Source organism: Oncorhynchus mykiss, chromosome 24, assembly GCF_013265735.2.
Source record: "Oncorhynchus mykiss isolate Arlee chromosome 24, USDA_OmykA_1.1, whole genome shotgun sequence".
Classification (NCBI taxonomy): Eukaryota; Metazoa; Chordata; class Actinopteri; order Salmoniformes; family Salmonidae; genus Oncorhynchus; species Oncorhynchus mykiss.
The window spans coordinates 7,659,459-7,676,588 of NC_048588.1; the positions used below are offsets into that span (position 1 = coordinate 7,659,459).

The window sequence follows — 17,130 nt, forward strand, 5'->3', positions numbered from 1 at the left end:
TCTTTACTCTGAATTTTACTGTGCGGTCTTTATAAGTCCCAAGCCAGAACTGCTAAAACCTACTATCTTGCAACATGTTGAAATGACGTTTTGATCTCAAGGGACTGTACGAAGTGACGCTCCTCAGCTGTGATGAGGAATTTGACATTATCTCCAGTCTTGAGTTTGAATAGTCTCTCTGCTCTATAGGTGTATAAAACCAACACACCAGGTTTTAATAATAGTTTTGAACTGTTATTTAAAAACATGGCATTGGTGGTTAATCAATGTTCAATTATAGACTAGACTAGGTATATCAGTGGTTCGTCATTCGGGAAAGTTGAGTTTCACTTTCAAAAGGGGTAAGTTTATTTTTAGCAATCATTCTACCTTTTATGTTCTGACTCTTTTTTGACACATTTGACACTGATGCCATAACTTTTATTGTAATAATCATGTTATAACGTGTAATAAATTACATTTATCTTAGTGGCAACGGGTTATTATGGAATCTTGCAAACTCAGCAGATTAAAGTCTGTTTTGGGAAGTCCGATATTACACCATTAAAAATAAATATATATTTATTTTCTAGTTATGTTGACTTAATAATTACAATTCAATAACACAACATTTATAGTTGACAAGTTTGTTTTATAGCCTAAACTACAATGTCACACTAATATTATCATGCCATATGATTCTTTTTAAGCCTACATCCGGTTTTGAAGTCATAATAAAATGTATTAATGTTATTTTCTGTTTTTAGCTGAAATTACAACTGCGACTATGTGGACCTGTATTGCTCCATTTTATGCTGTAAACAACGCCTCGATTTACAGAAAGGAATGCGGAAGAACCACTTCCATATTCAAACCACTTCTCCTGCGAGTCTTGTATGTTGTTGAATAAGTGGGCAATAGACAAATATATTCTGGTAAACCAGTCACCGCAAGAGTGAGTCTCCCCAGTCCCCATAATGGCGGTGGGGCCACGCAGTATAGAACTACAGGAGCGTCGTGTGCAACTGGTGGAGAGCTGGAGCCAAAATGTTACCCAGCTCCAGGAGCTTCTTTATCAGGTAGGGGCTCTTACTGAGGAGGACCTCAGCCTGGTGAGAGGGGGAGGTCGCCCGGGGGAGAGGGACTGCATGAGGACTCTGCTGGATGTGCTACACGGGCGTGGAGAGGAAGCCTGTCGAGCCTTCTTTCATGTTCTACAGTCACAGAGAGCCAACACAGAGTCAGGGTCTATGCTAGCTGCTATCTCACCCGAGGGCACTGGAACCAGCAGCAGTGACTCTGGTCCAACCAACATGCAGGAGCACTTGAGGAAACACAAGGACATATTAGGCAGGCAGCACGGTCCCGTTGATTACCTTAGGGTCGGGACTAGTAGCTCAGAGAGCGTTAATGAGCCTGGTTCCTTTACAGATATTACGTTGTCCAGGTGCGTGGGCTACTCTGTTCCCCTGCAGTACCACCAGCATGAGGCAGCCATGGTGGGTGATGCCTTCCGGAGCCAGGACCAGGTCTGTACCTTTCAAGATGTCTGCCAGAGTCTGCTGTCTGTTCCAGGAGACAATATGACTCTGCTCTCGGGGGTGGCTGGCAGTGGGAAGACCACCGTGGTTATACGGCTGATTTATGAGTGGGCCAGGGACTCTGACTCCCAGAAGATAGTCCTGTCCCTATCCTTCAGAGAGCTCAATCTGCTCAGTGAGCCACAGAGCTTGCAGGAGCTTCTTCTGGTGCACTACAGCCACCTCAAACCTGTTCTGGCCCGGGTCGTTGACTCCCAACCCGGTCGGATCCTGCTCATCTTGGACGGGCTCGATGAGTTCCGCTTCCCTCTGGACTTTGAACGGAGTCCCAAGTGCTCGGATCCGGAGCGGAGGCTGGGCATGGGGGAGATGGTGGTGAACCTGATCAAGGGTCACCTCCTCCCCGGTATCTCCATCCTGGTCACATCACGGCCCCACGCCGTCTCCAAGGTCCCTCCACTGCTGGTGACCCAGCTCTACAGCGTCCTGGGCTTCTCCACAGACCAGCAGAGGCACTACTTTGAGCAGAGCTGCAGCTCTCCCCTGGTGGCCTCCGCCGTGTGGGGCTACGTTTCCTCCTACCAGCCCCTCCAGCTCATGTGTCGTATACCGGCCTTCTGCTGGATCGTCTCCACTGCCCTCCGTGACGGAGCCCCCAGCTACTTTAGCCAAGTCACCACCACCACTCTGCCCAGTACAGCTAGGACAACGCCAGCAGGCTCCAGTGATACCACCAACAACGGCGCTGACAAAGCCACTCCAACCCCTTCCATCTTCTCCTCCACTGTTCCCAGTGTGACGTTAATGAGCGCCGATGTCAAGCCCATCACCATCACAGAGATCTACTGCTGCTTCCTCAAGTCCGTCCTGGTGTTCCACGGAGAGGGCCGCAGTCAGGAAGGCTGCAGCCCGCAGCGTCTCCAGGAGGCCCCGCGGGTCCTACATGAGATGCGGCCCATGCTGAGAGACCTGGGAGCCCTGGCCTTCCAGGGCCTACTGGAGCGGCGCTTCCTTTTCGACCAGGCTGATCTGAGCTCTTTCTCCCTGGACTGCAGCGGGCTGTCCAAGGCCTTCCTGGTGGAGATCCTCCGAGAGGACCGGGCCTCGCTCACCTACCAGAGGAGCTTCCACTTCCTCCACACTAGTGTACAGGAGTTCCTGGCTGCTCTGTACTACGTCCTGCAGGCCCTCTCCGGCTCAGACCCGTTCTTAGGCCTCAAGTCAGCCGTCGTTGTAGCCATGTTTCCAGTCGCCCTGCACAAAGTGTTAACCTCCACTGCTAATAAGCTCCTGAGGCCCAGACGGCTCCTGCGCAGATACATCAAGAAGGCTTTCTCCTGGGGTGGACACCATCAGTCTGGTCACATGGACCTCTTCTGCAGGTCAAATAATATGTGCATAAAAAAACATAGACAAAAGTAGTGTTGTGTTTTGTAATTAACTTCATCCCATATTAACGTTCAGAAAATTTCTCTTAACTTATTTTTCTCTCCATTAATTGTAGATTATTTTGTATTTTTCTCCTTAGATTTGTATCTGGCTTATTGGTACCTCAAACCCGTGTCATCCTGGATGGACTATTCCCAGGCAGATCACAAATATTCCCATCTCTCTCTTCCTCCTCTCTATCCCTGTCCTCTCCTTCTCCTCCTCCTTTCACCCCTCCCTTTCTCCTGAGCCTGCTCCACTCCCAGCTCCAATGTGGCAGACTGAGTCCAGAGAGGCAGGTCAACGTGTGCCACTGCCTGTACGAGGCCCAGGACCCAGGCCTGGCGCAGCGTCTACAAGCCTGGCTGCAGGTCCTGGCCCAGCAACAGGTCCCAGACCAGTCTGGCCCAGCCAAGAGGGACTGGAGCGAGCTGGCCTTCCTGCTGCAGCTGATCCCAGACCTGCAGGATCTGAATCTGGAGGCCCAGGGGCTGGACGCAGAGGGCCTGCGCAGACTGTTGCCTGTACTCCCTCTCTTCAGCACCCTCAGGTGGGCTAAGTCATGTGTAACACCTTAAATCAGGCTTAATCCAAACACAAAAATTAAGTTATTTATATTTTTCTCCAAACAGTATTTGTTTCTTGATACGTGAGAATGAAAACCCTGTGTATTTATCTCCTGTATTCGTTCCTCATAAAGGCTAGGGCAGAATCCACTGGGTCCAGAGGGGGCAGTTGTGTTAGCCTGTGCCCTGCAGAGCCCAGACTGCTGTGTCGAGAGACTGTGGTGAGGACAGTATAAGGGCTAATTGAAGCAGAGAGAATAGTTGGATAGGACAACTGACATCACCACCTTGGAGGGACTACATGCACTCATTTTCATTTTCTGTTGCGAAGCGGTTTAAAATGTTTTCCATGGCATGCCCTAATGAACACAACCCTGTGGAATTGTTCCTTTTCCAGGGTGGTGGGGACAGGACTGGGTTGTGAGGGACTCAAGGTGCTTACAGAAGGACTGAAAGACAACCACACAGTGGTCGACCTCAGGTAACACAGGATATCAATGCTCTGATAGGCTACAGGTACTCAATAAAACTATAATAAAAATATTATAAAGCAGTCTCTCACCAATCATTGTCTGCCATCATTCCATGGTTTAAGGATGGCCATCAATCACATTGGCGATGTGGGAGCGGGCTATCTGGCGGATCTACTGCGGACCAATCATACACTTAAAGATGTCAGGTGAGGATGGAAAAGCACTGAGATCAAAGATATCATCCTTTGCGGTTAAAAACAGCCTAGTTACACATCTGTGGTCATGTTCTCTCACATTCTCATGTCAGTTCACACTAGGTAATTACAAGAATAAGGCCAGGATTCAAACGATCGCAGATGTGCACTATCACTGTACCTAGGTTATTAATCTGTCTTGGATTGATCCTCGGCCATAGGCTTTTGGTCAAGTAAAACATTATTAGCAACAGACTTGTTTTTGTGTTCCTCAGGCTCCGTGACAACCAGATTACTGATAAGGGAGCAGAACTCCTCATGGAAGCACTGACTGAGAATACCACTCTGGAACATCTCTGGTGAGGAGTATACACACACACTCTGTTATACCATGTTATACCATGTTATACCATGCGGTCATCCCCCTCTAAACCCAAACTGTTACAGACCTATATCCATCCTGCCCTGTCTCTCCAAAGTCTTTGAAAACCAAGTTAATAAACAGATCACTGACCATTTCGAATCACACCGTACCTTCTCCGCTGTGCAATCCGGTTTCCGAGCTGGTCACGGGTGCACCTCAGCCACGCTCAAGGTACTAAACGATATCATAACCGCCATCGATAAAAGACATTACTGTGCAGCCGTCTTCATCGACCTGGCCACGGCTTTCGACTCTGTCAATCACCGTATTCTAATCGGTAGACTCAACAGCCTTGGTTTCACAAATGACTGCCTCGCCTGGTTCACCAACTACTTCTCAGACAGAGTTCAGTGTGTTAAATCGGAGGGCCTGTTGTCCGGACCTCTGGCAGTCTCTATGGGGGTACCACAGGGTTCCACCTCTACGCAGATGACACCATTCTGTATACATCTGGCCCTTCTTTGGACACTGTGTTAACTAACCTCCAAACGAGCTTCAATGAAATACAACACTCCTTCTGTGGCCTCCAACTGCACTTAAACACTAGTAAAACCAAATGCATGCTTTTCAACCGTTCGCTGCCCGCCCGACTAGCATCTACTCTGGACGGTTCTGACTCAGAATATGTGGACGACTACAAATACCTAGGTGTCTGGCTAGACTGTAAACTCCTTCCAGACTCATATTAAACATCTCCAATCCAAAATTAAATCTAGAATCGGCTTCCTCCTTCACTCATGCTGCCAAACATACCCTCGTAAAACTGACTATCCTACTGATCCTCAACTTCGGCGATGTCATTTACAAAATAGCTTCCAATACTCTACTCAGCAAACTGGATGCAGTCTATCACAGTGCCATCCGTTTTGTCACCAAAGTCCTTATACCACCCACCACTGCAACCTGTATGCTCTAATCGGCTGGCCCTCGCTACATATTCACGGCCAGTCCCACTGGCTCCAGGTCATCTATAAGTCTTTGCTAGGTAAAGCTCCTCCTTATCTCAGCTAACGATAACAACACCCACCCGTAGCACGCACTCCAGCAGGTATATCTCACTGGTCATCCCCAAATCCAACACCCCCTTTGGCCGCCTTTCCTTCCAGTTCTCTGCTGCCAATGACTGGAACGAATTGCAAAACTCGCTGAAGCTGGAGACTTATATTTCCCTCACTAACTTTAAACAACTGCTATCTGAGCAGCTAACCGATTTCTGCAGCTGTACATAGTCCATCTGTAAATTGCCCACCCAATCTACCTACCTCATCCCCATATTGTTTTTATTTACTTTTCTGCTCTTTTGCACACCAGTATCTCTACTTGCACATCATCATCTGCTCATCTATCACTCCAGTGTTAATTTGCTAAATATGATTACTCCGCTACTATGGCCTATTTATTGCCTTACCTCCTCACGCCATTTGCACACACTGAATATAGACTTTCTTTTTTTTCTATTGTGTTATTGACTGTATGCTTGTTTATTCCATGTGTAACCCTGTTGTTGTTGTTTGTGTCGCACTGCTTTGCTTTATCTTGGCCAGGTCGCAGTTGTAAATGAGAACTTGTTCTCAACTAGCCTACCTGGTTAAATAAAGGTGAAAAAAATATATATATATGCTCCAATTAATACATTTCTTATAAAACATTTGATTTCAATCTGGAGGTATGCATTTAAAGAAATATATGTATATATGTATGAAATATAAGAAATATAACTAGACAAGTCGGCTAAAAACAAATTCTTATTTTCAATGACGGCCTAGTGGGTTAACTGACTTGTTCAGGGGCAGAATGACAGATTTTTACCTTGTCAGCTCTGGGATTTGATCTTGCAACCTTTCGGTTACTGGCCCAACACTCTAACCGCTAGGCTACCTGCCTCCCCATCTGTAACCTTAACATCTTAGCATCTGTAACCTTAACATCTTAGCATCTGTAACCTTACCATCTTTCATTTAGTTGACTCAGCATTGATACTGTTATCTGCTCAGTTTCCTACTATTTGAACAAGATAATATTTTACATATGTTGATATTTCATTGTGACTTTGTCTCTTTGCTCAGGATGTTTGACAACAAGTTATCAAAGGAGGGAGTCAGGAAGCTGAAGGAGTTCGCCAGGAGCACATCTCATCTGGACATCAAAGTGTGCATCTGATTTCATCTGCCTTTCCTGTTGCTGATGATAGACTCCAAGTACTTTATCATTGGTGGATGATGTGGTTGTTTATAATTTGTGTGATATGGTACTTTTGCACATATACATGGTATGAAAGATGTTATTAGTATTTAATTCTTATTTTTGTTCAAACAACTAAGAGTTTATATTTGGTTGTCAGGTTGTAATAGGTCAATGAATGGAGCCACAGGTCAATGAAATCGTCTGCAATAGGTCTACACGTTTTTCCAACAGGTTGCATTCCTGTGTTGTCAGAAACGCCTCCAAGTAACGAGTTTAAACGTTTAAACAGCACTTCCATGGATGGCCAGCAGAGGGCAATAGACCTGCATACACATGACCAACTGGAAGGCTAGGGTCATATGTGCAAATTAGATGATCATGTTCACTCTAACAAAGTTGGGCATTAATGGGTTAACAATAATTTGTTGGTAGCCAACTAAATTTCACTACTTAGAATTAATATAGAAATGTATTAAGTTGACGGTGACAATTAAGTTGAGTGTTTCTTTATTCTACCACAAGATGTCACCATCAATTTAAACTTTTCTGCAGTGTTTTCGTTTGCATCCTTCCTAGTCTGGTCCATGGGGACATGTCATTATCCTTTGTTTCCCATTTCCATAGAAAAACGAAAAATCATAAGGTGATTTTTGTGATGCCCAGGGACAGTGCTACTATTACTACAAATGGAATTCTATAAATTGTCACCTGTGAAGGTAGAAACTCACATTCCCTTTGTTATGCACTTTGGAAAAAGTTTGTCTGAAAATATTTTTAAAAAACATCGGGAAAATGCTTCCCATTTAACTCAACCATAAACAAGTTTGCTATTTTTGTTTTATTTAGAATTAGACTAGGCAATGTACAAACCTCGACATGTAATTGAAAATAAAACAATGCGTGCAAGTCCTTATTTAAATTCATATTATTTGCCACAACACCCACGTCTTCTGTGTCAACACATTAGCTGGCTGTTTGTACCAATCATTTATTTAATAATTTAAGCGCTCTCTGATTGGTTTGAGCTCTTCTCTAGCTCGGGGCCTGGCCAATGGAGACGCAGGCTTGTTTGTGCAGCTTTCGGTGCGAAAATAAAAGCAGGAATCGGCGTTGAAAAGATAAATGTTAATGCAAAGAAACGAAAGATTGAGTCAAGTCTACAATCTACAATATATAGATGTTATTTGTTGTTTTGAGAATAACAACAATAGACTTTAATACAAAGAGTCCAGTCAGTGGAGAGGCAGGCGACCTTGTTCTTGGTTCCAGACACTCAGGTATGGTACCGCACTTTAGGGATGCTCTACTGTTATTCTAAGGGGAGGAATCTGTAAATTCTCCACTTTGCTTTTATTGAAAATTGATCACTGAATGTATGTGTATATATATATATATATGTGTATATATAAATAAAAAGCTATGTTACACTGAGTGCAGAAATGCAATATTGTTTATATTTTGTCATATCTTCGTAGCCGGGCCTGAAATGATGTAGACTGGTTATCCGAGACAAAACATGCAACAATGTTCCAATTGAAAGTTCTCTTAACATGACTGTGTATAGGCCTATCAAGGACCGTAATGAGTCAATTATACTATGAATTTGATGTTGTTACATGAGGTGTTTATTGTTGCTTGTTGTCGTGCTGTTAGTTTTCAATAGAGCAACTTTACTGTTACATATTGTCTAGTGCACGTGATTTAAGAGGGTGATCGTCCCAGTTATGTTTTTGTTTATGGTGTTTTGCTTGAGTCGCCTATACACCGTTTGCAACGCTTTATTTTCAATTATTTTAGGGAAATAACAGCATGCAGTTGACTTTTTCACACTGTCAATTTTGCATTTCTACAGATTGAGTTTAAGAGTTTATATTTTTAATGTCCATAGGGATATTTGCTTTGCAACGAAGCACATCCATATTAGATAACTGTCCTTACCTGTGTGTCCATTTATTAATCTTTTTAGTAATAACAATAACATTGCGGGGAAATGTGCTTCATAATAATAGTGAAACCATACAATATCGTTGCTGCCAAAACAGCAGCAACAAAGGACGTTGAGATTTGTCAAACTGCATGGAAGCTGTAGGCTAATTGCAGTTTTGTTGCGAACAGTGAAGACTATTCCTATGCACTGCGTGCTGTGTTTTCGATACTGAACAGCTGATCTTCGTGCGAAAGAGATGGGGTGGGTGTGCAGGAGGCGCATTGAGAGGGCTGATATATTTCAGTCCAGCTCAGACCAGTTTACAGGGCTGCTCATTTCCCGCACCATGCTGCTATTGTTTAAGAACCTCACAAGAACACGGCGATTCCAAATATAGGCTTAATACACATTGTCAATAGCGTTGAGGACCTGACCTTCACACATATCAATAAAATAACTAACATTAATAGTCTATATGTAGTAAAAATAAAATGACTGTGAAATCACGAGAAAACGAATACCACCTCATAGACTAATCTAGTATGCAATGCATGTCTAATGGTTAGTTGGCCAGTGGGTCTGTTGTTCACCGCTGGTCATACAATTATTTGGGAATGAATTTGATAAAATATGAATGTATCACAAAATGTAGCCTGAAACATAGGCTTAGTACGGGCAACGTATCCTCGTCATTATATATTACGTAACACTGTTAGCCCATAGGCAGGTATTGATGTCGGGTGAAGATGGGAACAAAACGTTCTCATTGCTGAGAATCTCGCGCCGCACTGGTTCGAACCGGCGGGATCTTGGCCTCACGTGGAGTCATCCTTGGTAACGTTATTAATATGCAGCCAATGGTAGAGGTCCAGGAAACTATCTGCCAATCAGAGGGAGCTGGTGCGGTGTTTTGGGACATGAGTAGGAGGGGTTTTGTAGTCCAGGCACTCTCATTGAAGAGCTCAGCTGTTTTGTAATAGTGACAAATTATTAACCTACAAGGATTTTATTTATTTTATTTTAGCTTTATTTAACCAGGTAGGCAAGTTGAGAACAAGTTCTCATTTACAATTGCGACCTGGCCAAGATAAAGCAAAGCAGTTGGACACACAACGACACAGAGTTACACATGGAGTAAAACAAACATACAGTCAATAAGACAGTATAAACAAGTCTATATACGATGTGAGCAAATGAGGTGAGATAAGGGAGGTAAAGGCAAAAAAGGCCATGGTGGCAAAGTAAATACAATATAGCAAGTAAAACACTGGAATGGTAGATTTGCAATGGAAGAATGTGCAAAGTAGAAATACAAATAATGGGGTGCAAAGGAGCAAAATAAATAAATAAATTAAATACAGTTGGGAAAGAGGTAGTTGTTTGGGCTAAATTATAGGTGGGCTATGTACAGGGATAAAGACAAGGGAAACCCAGTGACTTAAAGGCTGATAGCTTCGTCTTCTACTGTACACATACCATAATTAATGTAAGTAGGTATATCCCCCTTATGTATTGGCTACCTCTGATGTATCCCTCACCAACTCATATACAGTTTCTTATAGTATGAATGTCAAACAACTATCAAATGTGTCTCTTCACACCCTTAGACCTGACCCTTAATATGTATCGACCTTATCTTCCAGGCCACCAGCCCTCCTTCGTTCTACGAGCCTCGTTGTGCCCCTCGTCTCCTCGTGAAGATGGCACCCTCCCTGGCCACAGCCTTCTCCAGGCGCTGGTGGATGGCTGTGACAGCGGTCATAGAGAACCTGCTGTTCTCTGCTGTGCTGCTGGGCTGGGGCTCCCTGCTCATCATGCTCAAGTCTGAAGGCTTCTACTCCTACCTCTGCAGAGAACCTGGTAAGGCTGTGTATCATGATGCACTACGATACCCATAATGCTCTGTGTTGTATATCCTGTTTTGTCACTAGGTGGTTGGGAAATTGAGACAATTGGTCTGATTTATACAGTATAACACTATTCCAGGTGCTCAATGTTATTTTACGTTGTAGGCCATTTTTATTACAATGAATAGGAAACCCCAAAAAGGGAATACTGTTGTTACATGTGTTATACCTGTGTTATTATATAAGTATTGTAGATGAGAGAATGATGGAAGGTTTTTGTTGCTTCAGTGAATGCGTAGTTTTTGTTGCTTTAAATACTTGTTTTCATTGTGACATTTAGCAACCTTTGTTTTTCTAGCATTTTTTCCCCTATATCTAGTATTGGGGGGAAGGGAAAGGGAGATACCTAGTCAGTTGTCCAACTGAATGTATTCAACTGAAACGTCTCTTCAGCATGTGAGACAGGTGAACGGGTATCACTTGGGCTTGGAAGGTCTGACAAAGATTTAAGTGTGTTTTAAGCTATCCTACTTATTATGCTTATTTCCTTCAGCAACAAAAGGTGTTTCTATTTCACTACTGTGAGTTGAAGAGGACTTTATGTGTCTGTGCAGTTTTAATTCAATCGCGTTTGTTGGAATGGTGCAACACTTCAATGGGGCTCTTTAGAACAATACCGTAAGTTATTTCATTGGGGGTTACAATAGAAGGATGTGATAGAATGTTCAGATCAAAGGGATGCTCTGTGGGTGAGGATCGGATGAAGGGGTGAGGGGTTTCTAATCCAATCACATTGAGCAGAGGAATTGAATGAGTTTCCACTTACATTTGACATGATCAGTTCCTCCTGAGGGGCTTTGTCTACTTCAATGCAAATGTAACCAGTACCATATTCACAAAGAGTCACAGAGTATGAGTGCTGATAGAGGATCCGTTTCTCCTTTTAGATCATGACTAAGATGACATAGACAGGGAGACCTGATCCTAGATCAGCACTTCTACTCTGAAATGCTTTACGAATACAGGCCCAGAGCAACTACTGCATATGACATAATTGGGGGTTTTGAACAGTTTTTTGATGATGTTGCCATAAAGGACAGCAAGTGGCTTTTTAGAAAATACACCTATACAGCCTGGCTAGTGTTGAAAGTGTGCGAGAGGGATTTATTATATCATTGTCCAAGACACTTGCGTTGTTTCCAGCCCAGCCAAAGTTGAGCTTTGAGACAAAAAACACATCAATAGCAGTCAGCCTGTTTAATAAGCCTGTAATGCAGCTATGATTCAGAGCTCTCTCTCTCTCTGTGGGGATTTGATGGTTCCACTAAATCACCCACATCACAGAGATGATGAATGAAACCATGGGGTGGTGGGATGAAAGTACCAGGTACATTTCCAGGTGCTCATAAGGGCATCTTTTATTGGTTTATTTGCATCTAAATGCTACAGCAAACCGGTGACTTGGATCTTTCTCCTCTCTCTCTCTCTCTCTCTCTCTCTCTCTCTATCTCGCGCTCTCTCTCGCTCTTTCTCCCTGTTCCCATAGTCTATGACTCGTCTGTCCTCCTTTCATCTTTCAAATACACAGACACTTAGGGAGGCAGTGGGCCGAAAATATGCGTCATTACCGAGATCTTGAGATGATAGGACAAATAAAGCACAGCATCATGGCCTGTGATGGACTAGAACATAATAATATCATTAGAACATGGCCTGTGATGGACTAGAACATATACTAATATCATTAGCACATGGCCTGTGATGGACTGGAACATATACTAATATCATTAGAACATGGCCTGAGATCGACTCAGGAGTCCTCTGATCATCTGCCACAGTGTTTTCTATTTTCCAGGCAGCGTTTAACATGTGAATAAGCCTTTTGATTTATGCAGATCAGGTCAGTCTTGACGCTCTTCCATCCTTGTCTTCTCGTATGTTTAAAAAAATAAATGAATGCATTCAAAAGGTATCTGTCAATCAGATTGCTGAGAGTCCTTTATGTAAGTGTTTGGTGTCATGGTGACCTTGGTCCCCATATCATTGGTTCCATTGAAAGGATCTGAGATTGGACCGTGGGCTGCTTCTGTTTTGGTTCCTCACCTATCTGCTACTGGGAAAGTTTGTGGCTAGGCTGACATTGTGAAGTGTGAGGCTCGCATTCCTCCCATATGCAACACCGTTGCCTCCCAGTCCCTTCACCTCTCTCTCTCCGATAGCGCTTGTGTTTCGTCACATAAACTGAACTGTCATCATCCCCCGTGACATTTTTTTTATATATTACATTTTTTCACCTTTATTTAACCAGGCAGGCTTGTTGAGAAGGTCTCATTTACAACTGCGACCTGGCCAAGATAAAGCAAAGCAGTACGACACAAACAACAACACAGAGTTACACATGGAATAAACAAGCGTACAGTCAATAACACAATAGAAAAAAATAAAGTTTATATACAGTGTGGCATGAGGAGGTAAGGCAATAAATAGGCCATAGTAGCGAAATAATGACAATTTAGCAGATTAACACTGGAGTGATAGATGAGAAGATGATGATGTGCAAGTAGAGATACTGGTGTGCAAAAGAGCAGAAATGTAAATAAAAACAATATGGGGATGATGTAGGTAGATTGGGTGGGCTATTGACAGATGGACTATGTACCAGCTGCAGCGATCGGTTCGCGTCTGTTGGTTTAACACTGTAAGGTGTGTACTGTTGACATAGTTGGGTTTACACTCAGTTTAGCTAAGGCATGGTTCACTGACAACGTGGACAGAACATATTGTACGGGAAATATCAAACCTCTTGTTTTTATTTTCAGTATGAAGCATCCAGTGCCAGTACTATTAAAACTTAATTGACACTTTCTATTTTTATTTAACCTTTATTTAACGAGGCTGCCAACAAACAGAACAGAGTCACTTTTTTTCCTGTCATGGAACCTGGAAAAGCACGTTCCATAACTCTATCATGTGTGGTGTGTCTGTCTTTGACCCCCTTCCCCGTCCCCTCCTGTGATTTAAGGTCAGGTCTATGGCAGGGGCACAAGGTTGGAGTGTCTGTGTCAGTGCATAAGGCCCTATGAGCCTTGTGGCATCTCATGTCGCTAGCTACTGGCAGGAAACACGAGACCCTAGGGCCAGTGTGGAATGAGTGTTATTTCAGCCGAGACTTGAGAGAGCAGAGGGTTCTCCCCGCTCACCCCTCACCTTCACCCACCCTGTGACCGCAACCACCTCCCTGACAGAACTCAGCCTTACCGGCTTCCTTAAACTAGTCTGGTCACAGATCTGTTTGTGCTGTCAACCTTTGTTTGGCTTGATCATAGGAGTTGCCAAGACAGCACAAACAGACCTTGAGCAAGGTACTTAACCCTCATTTGCTCCAAGGCCACTGTACTACTATGGTTGACCATGTAAAAATCACATTTCACTGACTGAACCTATCTTGTGTATGTGACAATAAAACTATTATATATATTTTTATCTGGCACCAAGCTAGCTTTTCCAGCTATTTTAATCAGTGTCGTGTCAGTGTTATTAGCGCATTATCTGGAGCTGATGAATCTACTGTCTGCTCACTGCTTTGAAATAGATAGTGCTTGAAAGGCTTATGATGCCGAAAAAATACTGTCAGCTGGTTATCTCTCTTCCTCTGATGAGTTAACGCGAGGAAATGCAGACGTTCTACGCCGATGGCAACCATTTTCTGGCAACAAAGCTAGTCCGTCGGATTCTGTCAGCCGTTTACATTTATCACTGGTAAGTGATCGGGTCAGACGCGTTGCGATTGACACGGCATCTATGGACATGTGTAAGAAACACATCCATTTCCCATTGATGGATGATCAGGTTAAAGAAGACACATGTCACATTGTGTTCTTATTGTGTTGGTGATGTAATAATCTTGTTAGAGCATGGCCTGAGAGTCTGAATGTTCTTATTCTCTAAATTACAAGGAAGAAAGCTGCAGGCACATAGTAGCTGGAAAGCAGGGCCCGGGCTAGTTTGTTTCATATGATTTCATTGGCTCTGGATGTTCTGCGAGTCATTAGAATCATGTTGAAAACCCTCAAAACAGAGAAGTGAACAGTGTTTTGTTTGAAGGCGTTATAAGCTCTTTGTCGCGCTAACACAGTGTTTGTGCTCAGCGTCACTCAGGGCGCTTCCCTTATTGGATCGGCAGCAGCAGCACAGGCTCACGTTGTCTGGATTGCTCAGCAGTAAGAGCCCGCCAGCCAGGCAGGCCCAGCTGCCGTTGGCCTTCTGCTAACCTATGTGTTAACTACCATCTATGACCTATAACCTACATATTATATAATACAGCCATGTCTACTCACAGCCTCACTCTCAAGAAAACATCAACCTGCTTTTCAAGACTGCTTGAAAAACACCTTGTGTTACCAAAGGTTTTTGGAGAGGTTGTCCAAAGTCACGTGACGTCACCTGAGAATAGCACTGAAAAAATAACCGTTTGTCATGCAGCCTATCCTCCTCCCAGGCCCTTACTCAATGCCTTACAGCTCCCGTAGGCCACAACAATAATGTTTTATGAGACTTTTCAATGTCAATGTCATAGTCTTCTGTTTGGTCTGAGTTAAACCCATGGAGACTGGGGTGTTGGCTACAGTTATTTTTCTCTCCATAACAACGACAGTAACCTGCCTCATAACCAAGGCACTGGTCTCCAGTCCTTATAACAAACAGTGCTATTAAGTATGATAGGCGGAAATAACTAACAGATGATATGATTACTGTCTCTATCCTCTTAGGAATTCACTTTGGGAACATTTGGGGGTGCTAAGGGGGTTGGGTTGCCATGGACTTGCCTTGCTTTGGGAGTTCAGAGTAGCTTGTTGATCCCAGCAGTTTGGTTGCAGTATCTTTCACTGAGCTTTTTCTGTTTACCTGACCTGTCCATGGCTCACACTGTCTCGGGAAAGAGACACACGAGACACAAGTGAAACAGAAATAGACACGTGCTGTTGAGATGGATTACTTTTCAAGATGTTTCCTCTGAAATCGGTGGCCTCCGGTGAGGCAGGACATTTCTTAGAACACTTGCCCAAGAAATGCTGCAATCCAATCCCAAACAACCCTCAGAAGCATTTCGTCATTCAGATGGTCCATGACGTTCTCCCAATAGGCACATTCTATCTAATCAAACTAGAATGTAAAGTTTCAGGAAGAAACTTTAGTGTGATCGTTTCATCTATGGGTCGTCTTTTCCAATCGGATCATGCTTAATTTCTCGACCGAAACACCAGGAATCCCTTTTTAATGTATGTTTTTTAATGTCTTCTATGCATGATGTTAAATCTATTTCCCTCCGGGACCATAACGTTGAATTTGAAGGTTCAATTCAGTTCCCTTGTGCCTCCAGGTAACAGCACCAGTCAGAACCAGTCTGAGCCAGTCCAGGTTGGGGATGCGGAGGGGATCACCCAGAGCCCCGTGGCGGAGGAGGAGTACCTCCAGATGAACGGCTGGCCCATCTGTAAGGACCAGGATGAGATGCTGAACTTGGCCTTCACTGTGGGCTCCTTCCTCCTCAGTGCCATCACCTTGCCCCTGGGTATTGTCATGGACAAGTATGGCCCACGCAAGCTCCGGCTGCTCGGCAGGTAGTAGAACGGAGACAAGGTAGTATGTACAGTTGCGGCCACTATCATTTAAGCAAAGGTGTTGGGGTGACAGTCTCTGTACTCGGGTTCGAGTCCCGGCAGGGGCTATACCCAAAATGAGCTATATTGGTGTCAGAAGTGGGATGGCGCCCGGTGTTGTCAGAATAATTGCAGCATATTGCACATGCAAACACGGCACTCTAATGTTTTATTGCGATTGTCACAAAACCTATAACTCGGTACAGGGTTGAATACTTTTTAGTGGCCGCAACTTCCTGCTGCAGTTTTTATGTTCTGTTTCTGACTTGGCTTTGGTGTGTCATCGTATGAATAAACCTTCCTCATATTCAACCTGTTCTGTTATTTCAGTACCTGCTTTGCTTTCTCCTGTATCCTGATCGCTTATGGATCGAGCGACCCCAAGAGTATGCATATTTCTTCGTTCTTTCTTTTTATTTACTCACGTTCTACTCTAGTACAGTATGTGTGTCTGTTCCATCCCGTCTCCTTAACACATGTGTTTTCCCTGTCCAGATCTGTCCATCCTCATATTCTTTGCTCTGGCACTGAACGGGTTCGGAGGAATGTGCATGACCTTTACTTCCCTCACGGTAAGTGGCGTCTTCTCCTGTACCGCAGGGAGAGGCTGGGGAGGGGACCGAGGGGAGTGAGCGAGGATGCATGTCTATGGCGGGAGTAGGGAGAGAGGGAAGGGAGCAGAGAGAGGTGGGGATGGGGACAGTGGTGAGGAGGGGGGAGTGCGCTAGGATGGAATAGGGAGTAGGGAGACAGAGGAGTGGGAAGAGGAGTGGGGATGGAGAGGGGAGCGACGAGAGCGGGGTGGGCGGGTGGGACATGGTGATGTCGTCAGCACGGAGAAAGTGCTGCGTCACAGGGAGGCCACATGCAGAGGGATGGAGAGAGAGAGTGAGAAAATAAAGAAAGC

General features: G+C 44.2%; 2 protein-coding genes across 2 annotated transcripts in view; both read left to right on the forward strand.

The window, feature by feature from the left end:
- The first annotated feature begins 18 nt into the window (after nucleotides 1-18).
- On the forward strand, nucleotides 19-7,691 carry LOC110503648 (nucleotide-binding oligomerization domain-containing protein 1). The gene is made up of 8 exons (XM_021582085.2): nucleotides 19-341; nucleotides 747-2,902; nucleotides 3,049-3,498; nucleotides 3,649-3,735; nucleotides 3,912-3,995; nucleotides 4,110-4,193; nucleotides 4,457-4,540; nucleotides 6,672-7,691. The coding sequence occupies exons 2-8, from the start codon at nucleotides 957-959 to the stop codon at nucleotides 6,763-6,765; spliced, it is 2,829 nt and encodes a 942-aa protein (XP_021437760.2). The 5' UTR covers nucleotides 19-341; nucleotides 747-956; the 3' UTR covers nucleotides 6,766-7,691.
- Nucleotides 7,692-7,818: 127 nt separating this feature from the next.
- Nucleotides 7,819-17,130, forward strand: part of LOC110503649 (large neutral amino acids transporter small subunit 4) — a 29,126-nt gene continuing 19,814 nt past the window's right edge. The window contains exons 1-5 of the mRNA XM_021582086.2: nucleotides 7,819-8,066; nucleotides 10,360-10,576; nucleotides 15,944-16,184; nucleotides 16,554-16,609; nucleotides 16,719-16,795. Of these exons, the coding sequence (XP_021437761.2) occupies nucleotides 10,417-10,576; nucleotides 15,944-16,184; nucleotides 16,554-16,609; nucleotides 16,719-16,795 (534 nt within the window). The 5' untranslated portion in view covers nucleotides 7,819-8,066; nucleotides 10,360-10,416. The remainder of the gene's footprint in view (nucleotides 8,067-10,359; nucleotides 10,577-15,943; nucleotides 16,185-16,553; nucleotides 16,610-16,718; nucleotides 16,796-17,130) is intronic.